This window comes from Eschrichtius robustus, chromosome 20 (assembly GCF_028021215.1).
Source record: "Eschrichtius robustus isolate mEscRob2 chromosome 20, mEscRob2.pri, whole genome shotgun sequence".
NCBI classification, from domain to species: domain Eukaryota; kingdom Metazoa; phylum Chordata; class Mammalia; order Artiodactyla; family Eschrichtiidae; genus Eschrichtius; species Eschrichtius robustus.
The window spans coordinates 45414847-45437545 of record NC_090843.1 but is presented as its reverse complement, the minus strand read 5'-3'; the positions used below and the strand labels follow the sequence as shown (position 1 = coordinate 45437545).

The 22699-nt window shown below is 36.9% G+C and overlaps 1 protein-coding gene across 1 annotated transcript; it reads left to right on the top strand.

The window, feature by feature from the left end:
• On the top strand, positions 1-22479 carry DDX52 (DExD-box helicase 52). Its single transcript, XM_068530979.1, has 15 exons — positions 1-107; positions 1185-1383; positions 5452-5579; positions 6567-6752; positions 8386-8529; positions 9204-9315; positions 10135-10207; positions 10703-10906; positions 13100-13190; positions 15505-15627; positions 15761-15911; positions 16086-16161; positions 18342-18413; positions 19140-19232; positions 21935-22479. The coding sequence occupies exons 1-15, from the start codon at positions 21-23 to the stop codon at positions 21990-21992; spliced, it is 1797 nt and encodes a 598-aa protein (XP_068387080.1). The 5' UTR covers positions 1-20; the 3' UTR covers positions 21993-22479.
• The last annotated feature ends 220 nt before the right edge of the window (positions 22480-22699 follow it).

The following is a 22699-nucleotide window of genomic DNA, read 5'->3' as shown; positions in this document are numbered from 1 at the left end:
GCGGAGCTTTCTGGGAAAAGATGGATGCTCATGACCTGTTTCGCCGGCTCGGCGCGGGGGCCAAATTCGACGTGAGACGCTTCTCGGCGGACGCTGCCCGATTCAAGGTACTGTGTGCAAGGCGTCAAAAGCCCGAGTAACTGAAAAGGGGCAGGTGCCGGAGAAGGAACTGGCTGCAGGGGGAGCCGGCACTCGGAGACCCCGTGGCCTGGCTGTGGGGCATTTTCCCTCCCTTGGCGTTCAGCTTACTGCAGCTTTCTGAATGAACTCTTTTTCCCATCCTTCTGTAGACTTTGTTGGGTCTAGCAAGGAAACGTTTCCTCCCGGCCTCCTGAGTTTATTCAAAGCACAGTTAGACTCCTACTTTCAGAAGTTATCTTTTCTCCGAAACTGTTGGAGAAGAATTTGAAAAACAGAAACAACCCCAAACGGAGAGAACAGATGATTTCACTGTAGTCTTTCCAGGTTTGTCCTGGCATGCGTGTGCCTTTAGTGGGCATGTTTTTTTTTTTTTTTATTCCCGCAACTCCATGGCGTGTTAAGTAACCAATGAGAAGAGCGATTTAGAAATGGGAGATCTTACATAGGGAATTAGTGAGTGATAAATCGGGAGTAGTTAGGGCCCAATTGTGGAAAATCTTGAATATCAAAATTTCTTGATATTGGGACTAGGGACATTTGGGTGTGTGTGCAACACGTGTGTTTCTTCTTTCTTTGTCTGACGGCATAGCGTAGTTGTTAAGTGTTTGAACTCTGGAACCAGATAATTCAGGTTCAAATCCTGGGTCTGCCAGTTACTAGTTTTGAGACCTTGGTCAAGTTACTTAACCTCTTAATGCCTCGATTTTCTCATCTGTGATATTGCTATTTACCTCGTTAGGGTTGTTGAAGGAAGAAGGAATTTAATATATGTAAACATGCTTAGAAATCTGCCTGACGGCATGTAAGTGTTATGCTTATAAGTGTTAGTTGCTATTATGATTATTATTATTACTTTTATAAGGTCAGAAAAGGTATCATCTTGGATTCCATTTGCCCAAACACACACTTAGCTCAAACAAATATTTGGTGAAAGATAAAAAAGATGGGGAGTCATTGTACCCACACCCTTACTGCCAACACTGCTAGGGTGAAAACAGTGCCAGTCTGTCTATAGATTTCATTTGAAATTTTCTGGGTTTTAGATAGGAAAAAGGAAATATGACTTTGATTCTTCGGAGGTGCTACAGGGACTGGACTTTTTTGGAAACAAGAAGTCTGTCCCAGGTGAGTGTGAAGCATCAAGAACTCGTCAGGAGCTACAAGATGAAGAGAAAAATGAAGAGAGCCTAACTGAAAGGAAGAGGGAGCAGAACAAGAAAAAGAGGAAGAAGATGACTTCAGGTTAGTGCTTGATGTATGTTTTTTTCTTTTTTTTTCAATTACAAAAATTATGCAAGTTTATGATTATACCTCAGACAGTATACAGCTATTTGTCAGTTGATGGCATTCAGGTTGTTTCCAGGTATTTGTGATTACAAATATTGCTACAATAAGATACCTGTACATATATCTTTTTGTACAGGTGCTGTATTTCTGTAATTAGCATCCTAAACGTGAATTCGCTAGGTGAAAGGGCATGCACACTTCTTTCTTTGAACAGATGCAAAATGACTTCCCACAGCCATGTCAATGCGGGATACTGTTGGTCTTAACTTTTTTAGCCAATCTCATGAGTGAAACTTTTTTAATTTGTATTTTCTTTTTTTTTTTTTTTTTAATTTATTTAATTTATTTATTTTTGGCTGCACTGAATCTTTGTTGCTGAGCACAGGCTTTCTCTAGTTGCAGCGAGCAGGGGCTACTCTTCGTTGCAGTGCGTAAGCTTCTCATTGGGTAGCTTCTCTTGTTGCAGAGCACGGGCTCTAGGCTCGTGGGCTTCAGTAGTTGTGGCTCGCAGGCTCTAGAGCGCAGGCTCAGTAGTTGTGGTGCATGAGCATGAGTTGCTCCACAGCATGTGGGATCTTCCCAGACCAGGGCTCGAACTTGTGTCGCCTGCATTGGCAGGCGGATTCTTAACCACTGCGCCACCAGGGAAGCCCTGTATTTTCTTGATAACTGGTGAGGTTGAACATCTTTTCATAGGCTTTGTTGGATATTTACATTTCAAGTTCTGTGACTTGTTTGTTTTTACACTTTGCCTGTTTTTCACAAGGTTTTTTTCTGTACTCAACAGTAGGGGTATTTACCTTTTTTCTTTGTCTATTACGTCTATTAAGTTTCCTAGCCATTTTACCTTTTTAATAAACTAAATACACATGGTTTTAAAAAGTTATACAATGGTGTAAAGTAAATTTTCTTCCCACTATTTTGTCTCTAGTCTCCTATTTCTCCAGAGGCAACCACTGTTAATCAGTTTCTTAGGTATTTTCCTAGAGATATTCTATTCACATGTATTTAAAGCTCACTTAAAAAACGTGAATGATAGTGTACTCTGTATGCTGTTCTGTTCTGAACCTTCCCTACCCCTACTCCTTTTATAAAAAACAATATATCTTGGAGATTGTTTGGAATGAGTAGGAAGTGCATTGCCTTGTTCATTTTAACATAGCATAGAATCCCATTGTACATTCTGTAACTGATTTAACAAGTTCCTATGTGATGGACATTTAGTTTGTTTCCTCACTTTTGCTGTTATAGTGTTGCAATAAATGTTCTACTTTGTGTGTATGTGTGGGTATATCTGTCTGATAAATTCTTAGAAGTGGAATTTCATAGTTAACAAGTCATGTTACTTTCCTGGCTACAAGGAAGTTTAATAAAACCTTACACCGAGATGAATTGAAAAAAGACCTGACACCAGCTTAGGTTGCCCTGTTTTCCTGGGCAACCAGAAACACACAGATATATGTCCTATAACCATTTAGCAACAAGTGTGGATAGACATATATATAGTTTTAATTGGAAAATTCAAGATCTTGTGGATGAGTAATGATTCAGGTCTATTAATGCCAACTGTCTCATAAAAGGGAGCAAAATTTTATTTTTTTAAAAAGTCTTTCCAAAAAAAGAAGTCATTCCAATTGGTGATGCCCACCAGCGATGTACGAGAGTTTTCTTTTTATATTAATTTGCCTCCTCGTGTAGTATTGCACCTTTTTCCTGTTAATATTGTTCATCTGTGTCTCTTTTTAATTTGTTAGGCCTTATATATATTAAGGAAATTAGCTCTATTCTAGCATACTATGTATACAGATATGTTTTCTAGTTTGTCCCTTGTCACTTATCATCTTTATTTATTTATTGCCATTTTATGTGTTAAATTTATCTTTTCCTTTATGGTTTTTTGGTTTTGTTTTTGCATTCTAAGCATTAAGCTTATTTTTAAAAAATTCTCCCATGTTTTCTTATTTGTAGTTTCATTTTGTTATATTGAAATCTTTGACACTCTGGGATTTTATTTGATATAAGGAATGAATGAGGAACTAATTAATTTTTTTCCAGATGGCTAGCTAATTGTCCTAATATATTGATATTACATCTTCTCCCCGTTGGATTTAAATACAACTTTTATTGTAACTTATTTCCCATATATATTTGGGTCTTTCGACTCTATTCTATTTCATTGATTTCTAATTCTGTATTCCTACACCAGTACCAGCTTGTGTTAATTAATGTGGCCTTACTTTATAAATTCCAATAGAGTGGTATGGCATACTCATTTTATTGATTGGGCAACTGGATATTTTCTCCCTAAAGTGATCTATAGAGTCAGTGCAAACCCAGTTAAAACTCTAGTAGGCTTTTTTGGTAGAAATTGAAAAGGATTTTTTTTTAAAATAAACATGCAGTTACCACGTGACCCACCTATTCCACTCCTAGAATTTACCCAAGAGAAAGGAAAACGTATGTCCTCACAAAGACTTGTACACAGGTGTTCATAGTGGCTTTATATGTAATAGCCAAAAACTGGAAATGACCCAAATGTCCTTCAACAAGTGGAGGATAGACAAATTGTATATCCATACAATGGAATACTACTTGTAAATAAAAAGTTAAAATTATTGATACATGCTCCAACATGGATGAATCTCAAAATAACTATCCTGAGTGAAAGAAACCATACTAAATTTATTAAATACTATATGATTCCATTTATATAAAATTCCAGGGAAAAAAAAGCTAATTAATCAACAGTAACAGAAAACAGGGGACTTCCCTGGTGGTCCAGTGGTTAAGAGTGTGCTTCCACTGCAGGGAGCACGGGTTCAATCCCTGGTCAGGGAACTAAGATCCCACATGCTGTGCGGCACGGCCAAAAAAAAAAAAGAAAGAAAGAATACAGGTTTTTACCTAGGGTTGGACTGATGCATTATAAGGGGCCACAAGGAAATTTTGGGAAGTGATGGAAATAGTCTTAAATGTGGTGATGGTTTAACAGGTGTACACATAATGTCAAAATGCCTCAAATTGTATACTTTAAATATATGCAGTTTATTGTGTTGGTTGTACATCGGTGAAGTTGAAAAAATTTAAAAGAAATTCCAGAAGTAGTCTTTGCTCATTACTCTTCTTAGAATTTTTTAGATATTCGTACATATTTATTTTCCCATGTAAACTTTAAAGTCAGCTCCTCCAGTTACCAAAACAATCCTATCATTACTTTTCATTGAACTAGTGTTATTTATAGATTTAGTGAGAATTGCTCTCTTTATAATATTGAGTAGTCCTTAAGTATTGTGTTTATTGCTATTATAAGTGAAATCTTGCATCATATTTATTTTCTAGCTGATTGTGGATATAGAAAAGCTGGCTGCCTCATTGACATCTCTTATTGTTTAAATAGTTTTTGAATTAATCCCTTATTGTTTTCAAGTGTACGTTTAGGTACATATTACAAAGCTGAAATAACTAAAAAGAAAAAAAAGGGAAGAGAGTGAGCTTCAGAGCTCTGATTTTACCAACACACAACTTGCTTCTCCTTTCCCATTTTATTTATTTATTTATTTTTATTTTTGGCTGCCTCGGGTCTTTGTTGCTGCGCACGGGCTTTTCTCTAGTTGCGGTGAGCAGGGACTACTCTTCGTTGCGGTGCGCGGGCTTCTCATTGTGGTGGCTTCTCTTGTTGCAGAGCACAGGCTGTAGGCGCGCGGGCTTCAGTAGTTGCGGCTCACGGGCTCTAGAGCGCAGGCTCAGTAGTTGTGGCGCATGGGCTTAGTTGCTCCGCGGCATGTGGGATCTTTCCGGACCAGGGCTCGAACCCGTGTCCCCTGCCCTGGCAGGCGGATTCTTAACCACTGCACCACCAGGGAAGTCCCTCTCCTTTCCCAATTTTTATACCTCCTATTACTTTCTTTCATCCAGTTACAACTACTAGTACTTTTTCTTTTGTTTAGTGGAAGGTATGGCCTGTTTGTGCCACCTAAGAATGTTGCACTTAAAATCTTTTAATTTTTTAAAAATATATTTTAGAAATTACTTCTCAAGAAGTTTCTACTATACAGTGGATATCATCTGTGGAAGCAAAGATTGAAGATAAAAAAGTTAAAAGAGAAAATAAACTAACGTCAGGAAAGTTGGAGCAGCTCAGAAAAGAAAAGGTTAGAAAAATGTCTTCATCCAATTGTTTTTCTGGCCTAATGACTTTTTCGCTATCCTTGGGTTATTCTGTTGGTAAAAGCGAGTATGGTTTTGTTAAGACAGTAGATTACTTACATTAGATTAGATTTTACTTTAATGGAAACTTCAAGCAAAGTAGTATTTGTGCTGTGGCTGAAATTTTTAAAGTTTGAAATTCTTGAAAGTGTCTTGAAATCTTGAAACTTAGGTCAAAATTGATGATGTGTTTAGAATTAAATTTTTAAAATTTCTTATTCCCTTTTGATAAACATAAAATTGGCCCCCTTTCTCCTTTATGTTAAGCTCACACTGGTTTAGAAGGATTTCCTCTGACAGGGATTTGAGAGTTAGAATTCTTAAGAAACCTATTTTATAACTTGAGACTAGGAGGAGTAGAATTCAGAAGAAACGACAAATATGCCCTTGTCGCGTTTGCTGCGCTCCTGTCATATTGCAGATGGAGAGTATTGTTCAGCTCATTTAGTAATCCCAAATCTAGAATTTCGCTGTCTGGATCAGAGAATGGGAAAACAAAAAAAATCAACATCACTTGATTCTGCTTTTGGCACTCAGTCTTAATAAGTAGAGTTTAGGGTAGATCATTAAAAAGCATTGGCACTTGTATGCTAAGTGCCATATAAAGACAATAGATTGATTCAGTGCCTGCCTTCTAGAAGTTTATATAAGATTGTGACTGTGACAGTAGCACGTTAATATGAATAACACATTATTCATGGCATTGACACATTAATATGAGGAAAGTGTGGATAGATAGGTTTCATTGTTACGAAGGTCTTCTATGAAAGGGCACAAATTATACCTAATATCTGTATCTTGTAGGGATTGGAATTTAACCAGAAAGTTTCATATGCTACTAAAGCTTATCCCAGAAACCGTTACTGTTGCTTTACAACATCTGACAATGTATTTGACCACATTCATGGTGACTCCTTTATTTCACTTTTCAGATAAACTTCTTCCGGAATAAACATAAAATTCATGTCCAAGGAACTGATCTTCCTGACCCAATTGCTACATTTCAGCAACTTGACCAGGAATTTAAAATCAATTCTCGACTGCTTCAGAACATTCTAGATGCAGGCTTCCAGATACCTACACCAATCCAAATGCAAGCCATTCCAGTTATGCTACATGTGAGTATGAAGGCCTATAAGTGAGTATGCGTGCGTGTGTATGTGTGTGTGTGTTCATTCTCTTTCCTGTGTCTTTGAAATCTTCCTTTCTGCCTTATCTCCCCTTGTTGAAATCCTACCCTTGCTTTCAAGGTCCATCTCTAATACCTGTGCCTCCATAAGATTTGTCTTGATCACTACTGCTAGACGTGATCTTTTTCCTTTACCAACAGTTTCCCCTACCACCCAGTTCTCCATGTGTTTTCTTTTTCTTGCAACATTTGTCTTACACTTTACACTACTATGTATTTGCACTAATTATATTCATCTTTTCCATTTAACTAAGAGTGTTAGTCTTCTGAGGATAGGGACTGTGTTCTGTTTTTTCATCCGTGGTTTAGTTTATAATATTCAAGAACTATTTCAGAAATACAGAATTCTTGTACACAACCTGACTTTGTTTTTATCCCAGTACTTTTTATTATTGAAGTCTATTTAAGTGCCCAAAAAATGCATAGATTTTAAGTGCACAGTTCAGTGAGTTTCAACAGTGCATACCCTATGTAACCATCAACTCAGTGAAGATGTGTAACATTTCTGTCACTCCAGACAGTTCTCTCATACCCCTTCCATTCAGTCCTCACCTGACCCCCGCCCAGAGGTAAGCACTTTTCTGGTTTCTATTGCCATGTTTTAGTTTTGCCTCTTATAGAATCATATAAGTGGAATCATTCATTATTTACTCTTTTTGGTTTCTTTCACTCTAATACTGTTTTTGAGATTCCTCCATGTTGCATATATCAGTAGTTTGTTACTGAGTAGTATTCTGTTGTATGACTATACCATAATTTGTTTATGTGTTGTTGATAGAGGTATGAGTTAACTTAGATTCTTGGAAATTAACGTTTTTCTGAGATTTCTTTTTGTAGTGGTGAGAGCTGACTTTTTTCCCCAACATAACCAAGATGGCCTTCAGTTCTAGTAACCAGAGGATATGAGTTCCCTCTCTCCTCATCCATACTAATCCTTTTCATTTTCTTTGGGAACTGAAATAAGAATATGTTTGAATGATGTTGTTGACTGACATTATAGTAAATTTGCTTTTAGTTTTCATTTAAGGTTGTTTCTGTAGTGACCTTAACTTAAAGCTTTAAAAATCACAGTGACCAAAAAAAAAAATCACAGTGACTTTTTGAAGATTGTCACCTATAAATGACTCTGTCACTCAGGTTTTCACCACTTTTTATTTCTTACTTTTAGCCATTCTGTTACTTACTAAAACCTTCCTTAAGGATGGAGCAATGCAGATATCAGGTCAAAAAGTTGGTTTTGTAATTTTGCTTTGATAAAGAGATTTAGGGGAAAGAAAAATTGAAATAATGGAAATAAGGTTGTGATCATCTTTGGGTTTTAGTTATCTACTTTCTTCACCCAGTTCAAATGAACCTTAGTAATAATGCTCAGAAACTACTGGGGCAGTTGTAGCAGGGGTGGGTAGAAAAGCAAATATGGGAGAAGTTAGAAGAGTGATGGGAATGTGAGTGTTTGGATTTATTATGTATAATTTTGTTATTTTTATCGCTGGTAGCATTATTTGACTGGGCTCTGAAAAATTTATGTACTCTTCCTTGTACTTAATATACTCTGTTTTTAGGGTCGAGAACTTCTGGCTTCTGCTCCTACTGGATCTGGAAAGACTTTGGCTTTTAGCATTCCTGTTTTAATGCAGCTGAAACAACCCACAAACAAAGGCTTCAGAGCCCTGATTATATCACCAACACGAGAACTTGCCAGCCAGGTATGACTTGTAGTTTCTGAAGAGGTTGTGTTTGTGTTTGTCAGTCATCTTTCTTATTCGAGGGTAATAGAAAGGTCCAAAAGAGTAAGGCCTGTGTCTTTCTCATCACGTATTCTGTTCAAAGCACACTTCTCTGTATCTTACTGCATATGGGCAAGTCTTTTAAGTCTTTTCAGTTTTATAAAATATGTTGTTCTTAACATTTATACTTTGGTATATGCTCTAAGATCCTTGAAGTTGGAAGGCTACTATAATATATAGTTCCCCACTAAAACTTTTTTCCTCACCTAGAAAAATGAAACCTCATCTCAGTTTTTCAGAAAGTAAAACTATACAATGATCCACTCCACCCTCCCAATGTGCTTAATATAAAATACATGCCAAGTATGAAATAGTTTTATAACAGTACTGTATTGTACAAACATGTAACAGAATGGAAGAGTTTTGGTTTTATCTCTTGGAACTAGTTTACTAGACCGGAAGAAACTACTGCATCTTACTTGGTATTGACGTTCCAAAATGCTGAGATTCCAGGTTAATGTACAGATTACTATGGGCTTAATTTCAGATATTCATGGGTTGATACTAGATTTATTTTGTTAATAATGAAAAAGAGACTATACATCTTATCCAAGTATTTTAGCAGCTAATGTTTTTATCATTTTCTGATTTAGATTCACCGAGAGTTAGTAAAAATATCTGAGGGAACAGGATTCAGGATACACATGATCCACAAAGCAGCAGTTGCAGCCAAGAAATTTGGACCTAAATCATCTAAGAAATTTGGTAAGGGGTTCATGCTTGAGATGTAAGGGATTTGGAAATTACAAGTATCCTAATTGCTACCTAGAAGTTCTTAAAGTGTAGTTAGTTTGATTTTTAGAAAAGCTAAAAGAGATCTCCTCCTTATCCCCACCCAGTAGTTATATAAATATATACCAGTGGTTCTCAACCAGAGGTGATTCTGCCCTTCACCCCCACCTCACCCTCTACCCCAGGGATACTTGGCAATATCTGAAGACATTTTAAGTCGTCACAGCTGGGGAGAGGTGCTACTAGTATAGGGACAGAGCCAGGGATGCTGTTAAACATCCTACAACGCACAGGTCAGCCTCCTACAACAAGGAGTTGTCTGAACCAAAATGTCAGTAGTGCTGAGGTTGAGAATCCCTGCTTATTCTATTGATTTTTAATCTGCCATGGAAATATTCTGCAGATAAGATTGGTTTACATCCCTACTCTTAGATCAGCCAGAGAATCTGTTTTACTTGTCTTTTATCTTGAGCTTCTGAGTGAAATTGCATTTAAGGAAGAGTATTTTCCTGAAAAACAAACAAATGTTTGATAAGCAAACTGGTAGATTATAGTATTCTTGCCTCTTAGAAGCTGAGAAGGCAGATCAAATAAAAGGAGGGTAAGGATGTAGTAGTTTGTGCTATGATGGATTAAAAAAATATGTATATTAGCTTATTGTGTTGTTGGTGTAGTGCATATAACCACTTCTCCCCACCTGAGGTTATTAACAGAAATTCAGGAGACTTAATCCCTAATTCAAGAGGGATGAATGTTGTTTTTGCAATTTGTACCATTTATTTTTCCTTATAGATATTCTTGTGACTACTCCAAATCGACTAATCTATTTATTAAAGCAAGATCCTCCAGGAATAGACTTAACAAGGTACGTTACTTTAATAATGTCTTTTATGTGTGTTTTTCATTAAATGGGTTATATTTTGTCCTCAATTACTTGTATTATTGCTCTTTGGAGCTTGCTATGTTGGTGCTGAGGAAAATGGTTTTCATTAAACTCATAGAAAAGTAACTATCCTGGTCTGGAAGAAAGTTAACAGATTCCGATAAGCAGTTAGTACAGAATTCCCCTAGAAATTTTCACATCTTTCAGCAATGGTGATGGCGTTCATAAGGTTTATCTGAGCTGCTGTCATGGCCAATGGAACCTCATATCTTTGGGGCTAATGGAATAGGTTCATTAATTTATGTTTATCTTGTTTTTACCTTTTTCTTGCTTATTTTTCTTATACCTTTTTCTGGTATGATACGTAGATCTGAGAAGCATCATTGTGGTTTGACTTCTTCATGTGTTCCCACAGGTAGTGAAGCATCTTGGATATTTCAGTTCAATACCCACAAGTTTTTTTTTTTTATTTCTTAGTGTTGAATGGCTGGTAGTTGATGAATCAGATAAACTGTTTGAAGATGGCAAAACTGGGTTCAGAGACCAGCTGGCTTCCATTTTCTTGGCCTGCACATCCCACAAGGTCAAAAGAGCTATGTTCAGTGCAACTTTTGCCTATGATGTTGAGCAGTGGTGCAGACTCAACTTGGATAATGTCATTACTGTTTCCATTGGAGCAAGGTAATTGTTCTTCCACATTATCCCACTCATTTTTTTAAAAAAACACAAGTCATTATTTTAGACTAAAAGAGATAGGTTGTGTGGCCTAAGGTTGATAAAAAGAGTTTGACTGAAAGAAATATATTCTTTAAAGTCAAGATTGATTCAGGATTTTCTATTTTAGAATAATCCAAAGGGAGATTCTCATATTGTCATATTAGTATTCCTATCCTCATGCGTTTAGTTGGTTTTTCCAATCCACAAAGTATGACACGAGCTCTGTGGCCGCCCGAAGGATTTAATCTCGTTGATGGCTTAACAAAGTAGGGCCACAGAGAAGGAAGCTGATGTTACTGAGCCACTTGATTTATAATTGCTTTTTAAAAATATTTTGGGGAGCATTTATGCTAAATGGTAGAGAAAAGTCTTATGAAATTATGATATTGCCACTTGATATACTATAATGCAACGCGTGAAATGGTCAGAGTGAAGACTGTAGCTATATGAAAAAGTGCTTGCAATACCATGTTAAGTAAAAAAGAAGCCAAATGAAACAGTAAAGAATATCCTCTCTACTTTGAACAAAAAACTCCTGTGTATAAAAAGAAAAATAGAACAAATTAACCATAAACATAATGATAAAGGTAGATAACAGAATGGAAAAAGTATTTATACATGGTATAGAGTGTTAATAAAACCTAACGATACCTCACCCCAACTGTTTGTCAATAAGTAAACCTTTGCTAACCATTAAGAAAAAAATTTAGGCATATGTAACAACCCCCTTTAAAATGTTCTCATTTTACCCAATAATTTTACTTTTAGAAAGATTTTGTAAGTAATTAGACACATGAAAATTTATGACTAGAACACAACAAAATGTCAAAGTTTATTCTAAAATGGTAGAATTGTGGGTAATTTATTTGTTTTTGTCTTTATTTTTTTAAATTTTCTTGAGATAACATTTTTATAATCATAACAAAACATTCAAAGACCTAAATAGAAATTTCTCCAAAGACATCTAGATGGCCAATAGGCACATGAAAAGATGCTCAACGTCACTAATTATTAGAGAAATGCAAATCAAAAGTACAATGAGGTATCACCTCACACCAGTCAGAATGGCCATCATCAAAAAGTCTACAAAGAATAAATGCTAGAGAAACTAACACAACATTGTAAATCAACTATACACCAATAAAAATTTTTAAAAGAAAAAAGAATAAATGCTGGAGAGGGTGTGGAGAAAGGGAACCCTCTTACATTGTTGGTGGGAATGTAAATTGGTGCAGCCACTATGGAAAATAGTATGGAGGTTCCTTGAGAAACTAAAAACAGAATTACCATATGATCCAGCAATCTCAACTCCTGGGCATATATGCAGAGAAAACTATAATTCGAAAAGATACATGCACCCCAGTGTTCGTAGCAGCACTGTTTACAATAGCCAAGACATGGAGGCAACCTAAATGTCCATTGAGAGATGATGGGTAAAGAAGATGTGGTGTACACACACACTCAAACACACACACACACAGGAGTATTACTCAGTCATAAAAAAGAATGAAATAATGCCATTTGCAGCAACATGGATGGACCCAGAGATTATCATACTAAGTGAAGTAAGTCAGACAGAGAAAGACAAATATCATATGATATCACTTATATGTGGAATCTAAAAAATGATACAAATGAACCTATTTACAATGCAGAAACAGACTTACAGACATAGAAAACAAAGTTACGATTACCAAAGGGGAAAGGCAGAGGTGGGGATAAATTAGGAGTTTGGGATTAGCAGATACAAACTACTGTATATAAAATAGATAAACAACAAGGTCCTACTCTATAGCACATGGAACTATATTCAGTATCTTGTAATAAACTATAATGGAAAAGAATCTGAAAAATAATATACACACACACACACACATATATATACACATATAACTGAATCACTTTGCCGTACACCTGAAACTAATATAACATTGTAAATCAACTATACTTGGATTGAAAAATTTAAAAAAAGAATGAACAAAACATTTAAAAATAACAACTGTCTTTAAGTTAAAATATAAATAATTAGGTACTTATATTGACAGTGGAAAAAAGTCATTCTGTTGGAGTTGTGTGTAAATTTTTTCATTTATTTAGAATTAAAGGGGGGAAACAAAAATCAGCTCTTGCAAACTACAAGGGATGTTTTCTTCTTAGGAATTCTGCAGTAGAGACTGTAGAACAAGAGCTTCTCTTCGTTGGGTCTGAGACTGGAAAACTTCTGGCCATGAGAGAACTTGTTAAAAAGGTATATTTGGACTACATTCTTGAGTTTTGTTAATGTTCACCAAGCCTCGTATTACTAGGTGTAATATTACTAGCAATTACTTGTATTACTAGCCTTGGAAGACGGATTTATTATGAACACTTAACTTCCTGGCAGACCCTTGATTGGGGCTCTACTGGGTCTCCTGCCTCCTGCTGGCAGTTTTGGGGGTCTCTCTGTCCCAGCTTCTCCCTGCCCACATCCTAACTCCCATCCAGAACTGGCTGCAGGGCCCCCAGCTCCCCTCCCTGTCCCCAGGTAGGGTGGTCAGTGCTGTGGCCTGGGTCCCTGAGCTGTATGCTATTGAGGGGGTCCTGCCGCAGGATTTCTGGGTGGGCCCCCCTCCGTGCCCTGGCTGTTTCCATATTTCAGCTGAAATAAAAGGTTTTAGAAACTTTAAAAAAAAAATAAAAGGGAGGCTGAGCGCTATTCCTGCGTCATATTTAGTAATCCAGTGGTAAATCGGTAAGAAGCACATTGGAGCAACTCTTGTCTCGAAGGGGAGAGGCTCTCCTCTCAGAATATATTAAGATTTCTGTTCCCAGCTCTGGGTAGGCCAGGAAAAGACCTACCTGCTGCCCTGAATGCCTCCTTTTTCCACACCAGCCAGCCCACTGCTGGTTCTGTTCCAGACCACCACAGTAAAGCCAATGTCACAATAAAGTGAGTCACAGGAGTTTTCTGGTTTTCCAGTGTATAGAAAAGTTATGTTTACACTATATTGTAGTCTGTTAAGTGTGCAATAGCATTATGTCTAAAAAACAATGTACCTACCTTAACTTAAAGATACTTTATTGCTGGGGCTTCCCTGGTGGCACAGTGGTTAAGAACCTGCCTGCCAATGCAGGGGACACGGGTTCGAGCCCTGGTCCAGGAAGATGCCACATGCCGCGGAGCAAATAAGCCCGTGCGCCACAACTACTGAGCCTGCGCTCTAGAGCCTGCGAGCCACAACTACTGAAGCTCGCACGCCTAGAGCCCATGCTCTGCCACAAGAGAAGCCACCGCAATGAGAAGCCCCCACACCACAACCAAGAGTAGCCCCGCTCGCAGCAACTAGAGGAAGCCTGTACGCAGCAACGAAGACCCAATGCAGCCAAAGATAAATAAATAAAATAAATAAATCTATTAAAAAAACATAAAAGGTTACTGTTAAATGTCCTCCATTTATAAAAAAGAAAAAAATACTTTATTGCTGAAAATGCTAACCATCACCTGAGCCTTCACTGACTCATAGCAGTAACATTAAAGATCACTCACTGATCATAGATCACAACAGCAAATATAATAATAATGAAGAAGTTTGAAATATTGCGAGAATTACCAAAATGTGATACAGAGACGTGAAGTGAGCAAATGCTGTTGGAAAAATATGGTGCCGATAGACCTGCTTGAGCATTGAGTCGCCACAAACCTTCAATTCGTAAAAAACACAGTATCTGCAAAGTGCAATTAAACAAAGTATGCCTGTATATATCTGCCCCTGAATCTCCCCCCATCACTCTGCTGGTTTCTTAGAGAACTGGGGCATTAATGAATAGGACACTAGAGTGGGGTTTTTTGTTTTATTAATGAGTTAATAGAAATGTAGTACTTACAATAGTGCTTGGCACATAATAAATGCTATTATGTGCATGTTTTACTAATGTTCTTAAGGATATCATTTGGCAATAGGAAATTTAAGGTTTTCACAGATACTCAAATGGAATTACACACCAGAGATTTTTAGCCACGTATAAACTTCAGGAGTTCTGTGAACCTTCTGAAATTATATATAATTTATATGTAAATTAAATTACATACACGGAGCCCGTGCTCTACAACAGGAGAAGCCACCACAATGAGAAGACCACGCACCGCAATGAAGAGTAGCCCCCGCTCACTGCAACTAGAGAAAGCCTGCACGCAGCAACGAAGACCCAACGCAGACAAAAATAAATAAATAAAATAAATAAATTTATTTTTAAAAAAATGACAGCTATTACATTTTAAGAAGAAACAAAAATGTTCTGAAGCACAAGCAATCAGATGATTATTTCAAAGAGTGGGCATCCACTGCTGTAGAAAGATGAAGGGGAATTAATTAGACAAGATTATTGGAATTAGCAAGATGGAGAGCCTGTACTCCACAACAAGAGAAAGAACCCATTGTAGAGAATGGATGGTGAGGAAGACAAGAGGCAGACTTGGACCTCTGGTCTAAGAAATTTGTCAATTTCTAAATTAAAATGAACCAAAATCATATGAAATACTGCAGTTATATTCTTGATTATGGATTATGTATGCTTTCTTTTAGGGTTTCAATCCACCTGTTCTTGTTTTTGTTCAGTCCATTGAAAGGGCTAAAGAACTTTTTCATGAGCTCATATATGAAGGTATTAATGTGGATGTTATTCATGCAGACAGAACTCAGCAACAGGTAAAGTCAAATGCATACTTTGAAAGCAATAAAGAACAACTAAATTTTTTTTAATTGGCATTCAATTTATGAAGTACTTGTTTTCCATTCCTAGCGTGGTACTAAAACATTTAATGTATGTTCTGTTAACCAGAGAGATAACACAGTCCATAGCTTCAGAGCAGGAAAAATCTGGGTTCTTATTTGTACAGCCTTGCTAGCCAGAGGGATCGATTTTAAAGGTGTGAACTTGGTCATCAACTATGACTTTCCAACCAGCTCAGTGGAATATATCCACAGGATAGGTGAGTCGTGTGCCCCACCCCTCTCTCTACTCACCTCTCTTAGCACCACTACCAGTCCCTTCAACATGCTCAAGTTTTTAGTGCTGTGAAAATCCAGTGACTTGTATATGTGATTCTTGAATGTCCCATTCCGCCCAAAAGTAGGGTTTTTTTTAATGGTCTGATTTCTCTTAGGTCGAACTGGAAGAGCCGGGCATAAAGGAAAAGCTGTTACATTTTTCACTGAAGATGATAAACCATTATTAAGAAGGTAAATTAGGAGAAAAAACTTAGCATTAAGTTGGCAAAATTGATTCATTATTCTCATACACAGTTAACGGATAATTACAAAATGGCTGTGTCCCAAATTCTGTTATGATACTAGTCAAACAAATCTTAGCCATGAAAAAAAGAAAAATGATCAGAGGGCCTCGTTTTTGCCTTTCCATTGTTAGATTTTGGAAATATTCACAATGGAATATTCATTAAGTTTCAGACTCACGGGCTTCCCTGGTGGCACAGTGGTTATCTGTGCCAATCTGCCTGCCAATGCAGGGGACACGGGTTCGAGCCCTGGTCCAGGAAGATCCCACATGCCACGGAGCAACTAAGCCTGTGTGCCACAACTACTGAGCCTGTGCTCTAGAGCCTGCGCACCACAACTACTGAGCCCACGTGCCACAACTACTGAAGCCTGCGCACCTAGAGCCTGTACTCCACAACAAGAGAAGCCACCTTAATGAGAGGCCTGTGCACAACGAAGAGTAGCCCCCACTCGCTGCAACTAAAAAGAGCCCGCGCGCAGCAACGAAGACCCAATGCAGGCAAAAAATAATTCATTAATTAAAAAAAAAAAGTTTCAGACTCACAGAATTCTCCCAATAGCCATCACTTGATATTACTCAAAATGTAATATTAAGGTTTTTGGATTAGTGAATAGTTTAAAGTTAACCCCTGAGTCTCTTATAGCCCAGTCAAAATGATCTCTTAGCATGGGTGCATTCTTCCCATTACTCTTAGGGGCAGCTGGAGTTTTATGTTTAGTCCCAGGATCACCTGTCATAGAGGAAAAACTGTTTTAGTAACACACTCTAATATTCAGTAGTAGCCCCTTGAAGCCTGGGTAACCTATGATAGATACACTTTTAGAATCTTATCTTAATTTAGCCCATCGTCATAGATTTTAATATAGAAGCTGAGTTTCCTACATTTGGGCTGCCTACAGAAATTTTAGGCTGATGATAATTGGCAACAGTTCATATTTCTAACAAATGAAGTTGAGTTGTGGATGTAGACGGTTTGTACTTTATTCTGTTTATCAGTTTTGGTGAAGATATTGCTTCATGCCTTCTGAGCCTTGGCTCTGTCAGCCTTGATTTTGCTGTGATCAGACTTTCACGTGTGGTGTGTAGGGGAGTACATTCCAACAGCCTAGATTCACCTGAGTTCTCAGCGACTCCAAGCATGTGCATCTGATGACCCCCATATCAGTGCAACTGTGTACCTCAGTTTTCCATCTGGGAAATGGGGATAATAATAGTATTTACTACAAAGGGTTGTAAGGATTGATAAGTTACTACAGTAAGTCCCCTACATACAAACAAGTTCCGTTCTGAGAGTGTGTTCGTTAAGTCCAATTTGTTCGTAAGTCCAACAAAGTTAGCCTAGGTACCCAACTAACACAACCGGCTATATAGTACATACTGTAATAGGTTTATAATAGTTTTCACACAAATAATACATAAAAAACAAACCCCAAAATAAAGAAAACATTTTTAATCTTACAGTACAGTACCTTGAAAAGTATAGTAGTACAGTACAACAGCTGGCGCTTCTTAGCAGTACCAGCTACATCACCGCTGCTTTTATGCTTGCTTCCGGACATCCTGGGCTTGAAACAAAGATACTGTACTACTGTATACAGTACTGTACAGTAAAGTACACAAAAGCACAACCACTTGTAGAGGATGTATGCATATGACAATGTACGCCAGACGTGAACTAATTTACATGATTGGGCATGCGAACGCATGTTACATCTTTGAAAGTTCAAAACTTGAAGGTTCATGTGTAGGGGACTTACTGTATACATGAGAAGCTTGAGACCATGTCAAGCTTTATCATTTAATAAATTTAAGTGTGACTCTGACTTTAGTCAGTGTCTCATCCAAGACTGAGCTTAGTAGCTTTTTAGGGCTTGTTAAATATTCAGTAGAAACAGCTGCTATCTAAAATTTTCATCAAGACATTGATTTCAGTCCAGCAGACCGTTCTCTCAGTAATCCAATATGACTGCATCTGGTAATAATTGGTAATAATTTATCAGAACACTTTACTGGATTACTTTTTTGTTTGTGTAGTTTTAGTTCCTCTTGTGTTGTGCAGAGGGTTTATGTACATAAACATCAGTTTGACAAGATACAAATTTACGTTTATGGGTACCTTTTTCAGTGTTGCCAATGTTATCCAGCAGGCCGGATGTCCTGTCCCAGAATACATAAAAGGTTTCCAAAAACTACTAAGGTACAATCTTGAATTTACCTGGAGCTTCTCTCTCTCTCTCTTTGCATATATATTCTTGATTTCACACTCTTATACATTATAGTTCTAATAATACTACTATTTTTAGAACATTTTAAGATTAAAAATTTTCCTTTTAAATATTTGTGAATACTGTCTGTTCTTTCCCTGCCAGTTTTTCATCCTTGAAATTTTAAGTATTCAGATTTTTAAAGTATTATTCAACGTGAGTGAAATATGCTGAGATTTTGTTCTAATTCATTAAACTGGTAAAAAGCAGTTAATTGGCCAAAATCAAACCCTGTTTGATTTTGTTAGCACAAGATATAAGAGTGACACATGACATATTTTAATCATAATCAGTGCCTTTTTAAAAAGGCACTTAGTTTGTTAGCACAAGATATAAGAGTGACACACGACATATTTTAATCATAATCAGTGCCTTTTTAAAAAGGCACTGTAAGTTTGTTAGCACAAGATATGAGTGACACATGACATATTTTAATCATAATCAGTGCCTTTTAAAAAATTGGTTGAATTTATCATCCCTTTGGGTTACCTCTCTAGATGCTGTTAGGTAACCTAGTATATTAAAGTGGATACAGTGGTGTCACTGTAAACCTGTAAGTGGATGAAGGAAACGAATTTTTTGAACCGAAGAACCAAAACTAGTTTTAGCTCTTTTAAATTAAGTTGCACTTAATTCAGTTCTTTCTTTGTAACTTTCAGTAAACAAAAGAAAAAGATGATTAAGAAGCCTTTGGAAAGGGAGAGCATTAGTACAACTCCAAAATATTTCTTAGAAAAAGCTAAGGATAAACGGTAAGTATATGGTAAAAGTTACTGTTTGATTCTAGCATATTCTTATAATGTAAGCATTATTTTTCCTTAGGATAGATTTTTAGAAGTAGAATTTGATAGGTCTACAGTCCATTATAGAATGTAATAAAAGTAATATATCATAGGTTGCCTGTGATTTGGAAACTTGGATAATTCAATCTTGGAATTTTTCTTTATCTGTATATTAATGATCTGTTTTTCTCCATCTTTGAAAATATGATGTCAATTCACTATGAATTAGAATTGCACTGTCCACCATCTCCACACAGCCTGCATCTGGGCACACTACTGAGGCCAGTAGCTAGGACTGCTGACTCACATTGATGGAGTCTTCCTTCAAGCTCCATATTCTGGGCAGGATTTCAGTAGGATCTTGGGCTTATGCTGAAGCACATTGTAACGCCTCTGAACAGTATGACTTGGGTAAATTTGTAGTCATTTAGCTGAGTTTTTGAGGATTTTTTTTTTTTTTTTTTGAGGATTTTAAAGCATAGATTTTTTTTTTTTTTTAGCATACACACAGGACTACCTTTTTTGCCTATTACTGCCAGGAAACTACATGGTTTCATAGGGGTGGGCTAAAATATTCTGCACAGTACTAGTCTTTCCACTATTTAAGGAAAAATGACACCCTTCAAAGTCTATCAGTACCAATTAATATATAACATATATAAAATGCAGGCATTTACCAAGTACTTACTGTCCACCTTAAGTCTTACTACATATATAATATGTAGTAAGGTGTATGAATGGATGTAAAATGAGACCCCTTTCCTGAAGTTAGGGAAAGGAGATTAATATACATGAAAAAAATTAGAGAATAATTTTTAAATAAAACAGAAGTTCAGAGAAGGGAAAAAATCATTATGGATTGGTGTAGTTACAGAAAGTTTCAAGGAAGTAGAATTATGTTCAAGGATAGGTAAAATTTAGGCATGTAGAAGGAACAAGGTGAAGCCAGGCGAGAAAACTGGCCCGCACTTTCCTTCTGAGTGAAAGAGTCTGCCTGACATTTTGTATTGATTGTGGGAAATAATGTTCAGCCCCAGTACATAGACTGTACAGAGTGTCCCAAAGGGTTTGGTGGTTTTAAGCTTTAATAACTTGGGAAGAATAAATGTTGCAACCTTACAAAACTACCTCATTTGAAAGATTATTTTAATTTAACTTGTACTTATTCAGTTTTGTGCGTTCTTAATACTTTTTTTTTTTTTTTCTTAATACATTTTAATTTTTATTCTTTGTGGCAACAGTTCCTGGGTGACAGACCAGTGGATTGGTAGAGAAGGTTGCCCTGCTTGGTCACCTTATCTGTCTCATTAGACTTTTTCTTGTGGTGGGCTGCTGCAGAATTGTTGCGTACACATCAGAACCTCATTCTTTGGGTGATCTTAAAGCTAGGATTGGAAATGCAATCCTTTCAGGCACTGAGCAGCAGCTGATAAAAGTTTTTACAAAGGTCGAAAATTGACTAGAGCCTAAGATCATGGCTGTGTTGAACAGTAATAATAAAATCGATATTTTAAATAATGACACTTTAATTGCTGATTTTTGTAAGTTTGTAGCTTTTATGATCTGAGGTTATTAAAACTTAAAGCTGCGCTAAGACTTTGAGGACACCTGGTATAAACCTTGTCACTAGCCCTCTGCTTAAGATGCTTTGGTTCTCTCTCTATTTTCTTCACATTTAAAGGCCATACTTCTTAACATAGCATACAAACAAGACCTGATCTGAATCTAGCTTACCTTTCCACTGTAGATGTTGCTTTAATGATCCTACCCACACCTGTGGCCTCAGCTCTATGCTGATAAATCTTAAGTCCATATCTTCAAGCCCAGCTTCCCAACTGAGCTATAAACCTGAAGCCTGTTGCCTAGTGGATGTCACTTCAGGCACTGCAAACTCAAACTGGTTGTAGTAGGGCGTAGGGGAGATTGGATTTGGAGCCAGAATAACTGGCTCTAATAACACCTTTTCCCGTGTGATTTTGGACAAGTCACTTCACCTCTCTAAGCCTCTTTCCCCCTATATATAATGGAAATAGTTATATAAATAATACCAGCTCTGCCACTCAGGGTTGGTGGAGGATTAAATGAATTGATATACATCTAAGAACTTTGCATTACTATACTGTAGTATGTGAATATTGATTATTTTCTCAAAACTTTTTTTCCTTTTCCTGTGTTAACAGTTAGTTGATGGCATTCACCATTCACCAAATTCTAAAATCAGACTGTCATGTCTAAAATTTTTACCAGTGTCATGTCTAATATTTATTACCAGTGTGTGATGATCAGCAAGTTACTTAACCACTCTACCTCATTTTCCACATCTGTAAAATGAGGATAATAATAGAATCTTCTTCGTAAGTTAGGAAGACTTTCTGAATTGATACATATAAATGACTTATAAACAGTATCTGGCATTTAATCAGTGTGAACTCTTATTAATTCAGGATCAGAATCTGTCTTTTATACCATGTTGTAGTGTAGTTTACTGTGGTGTTTCTGTCTTACTTAGGTGGATGTGGTTTTCTAAAGGGCAAAGACACATCTTTGTGTTCCTAGTGCCTCGTATACTTGATTATACAGGAGGTTTCAGTAAATGTTTATTAAACTGGTAGAGTTTTGGAAAGCACATATATCTAAAATTTCTAATTTTAACTTTCCTTTCATTGTCACAGGAAAAAGGTCACTGGTCAGAACAGCAAGAAGAAAGTAACTCCTGAGGACAAAAGTTAAAAACAGACTTCTAAAAAGACTATATCACAAATGTGATTTTATGATTCCAGCATGAATGTTGTTTTCATGGAACACATTGTCTTATAATCATCTGTACCAAACATTTGAAATCAACCACAAGAACATGGGACTAGTGAAAAATGATCCTGAACTATCTGTGCATCATGTCAAGTTTCAATTCATAGGTGATTTTTTAAATGATCATATAATGGAAGAAACATTCATTGACATTCATGTGGTTTGAATCCAGAGCGATGCTTCTTACAGAAGAACAAAAGTTTATGCAACACCCAAATGTGGTGAACTGGATTTTTCCCTTCAAGTGTGAAGGAGGGTGTCACGTATGCTGTGGAGAGGCATTTGGAACCACATTGCGAAGTAAAGTCTTGAGATTGAATGCCCCTTCCCACCCACTTTTTTTTTTTTTTTTGGGTGGACAAGAAGCAGCACGGGCTGTCTACCAAGAATAAACCTCCTGCTCTCTTTATTTCACTGTTTCTTCATTTGTTGATGGCCTTTTGTGATACGAGCCACAACAAGATGCCTTTTATATGGCTGCTTATTCAAGTTCACTAGGATTTTAAATTCTTTGATCTATACATAAATATCTTTTACCTCATCCCTGTCGTAGCTCAGACCTTACCTTCATAATGTTGCAGCTGTAAGATTATGGTCAGCTTCTCCCTTTCTTACTTCATTTTCCATCA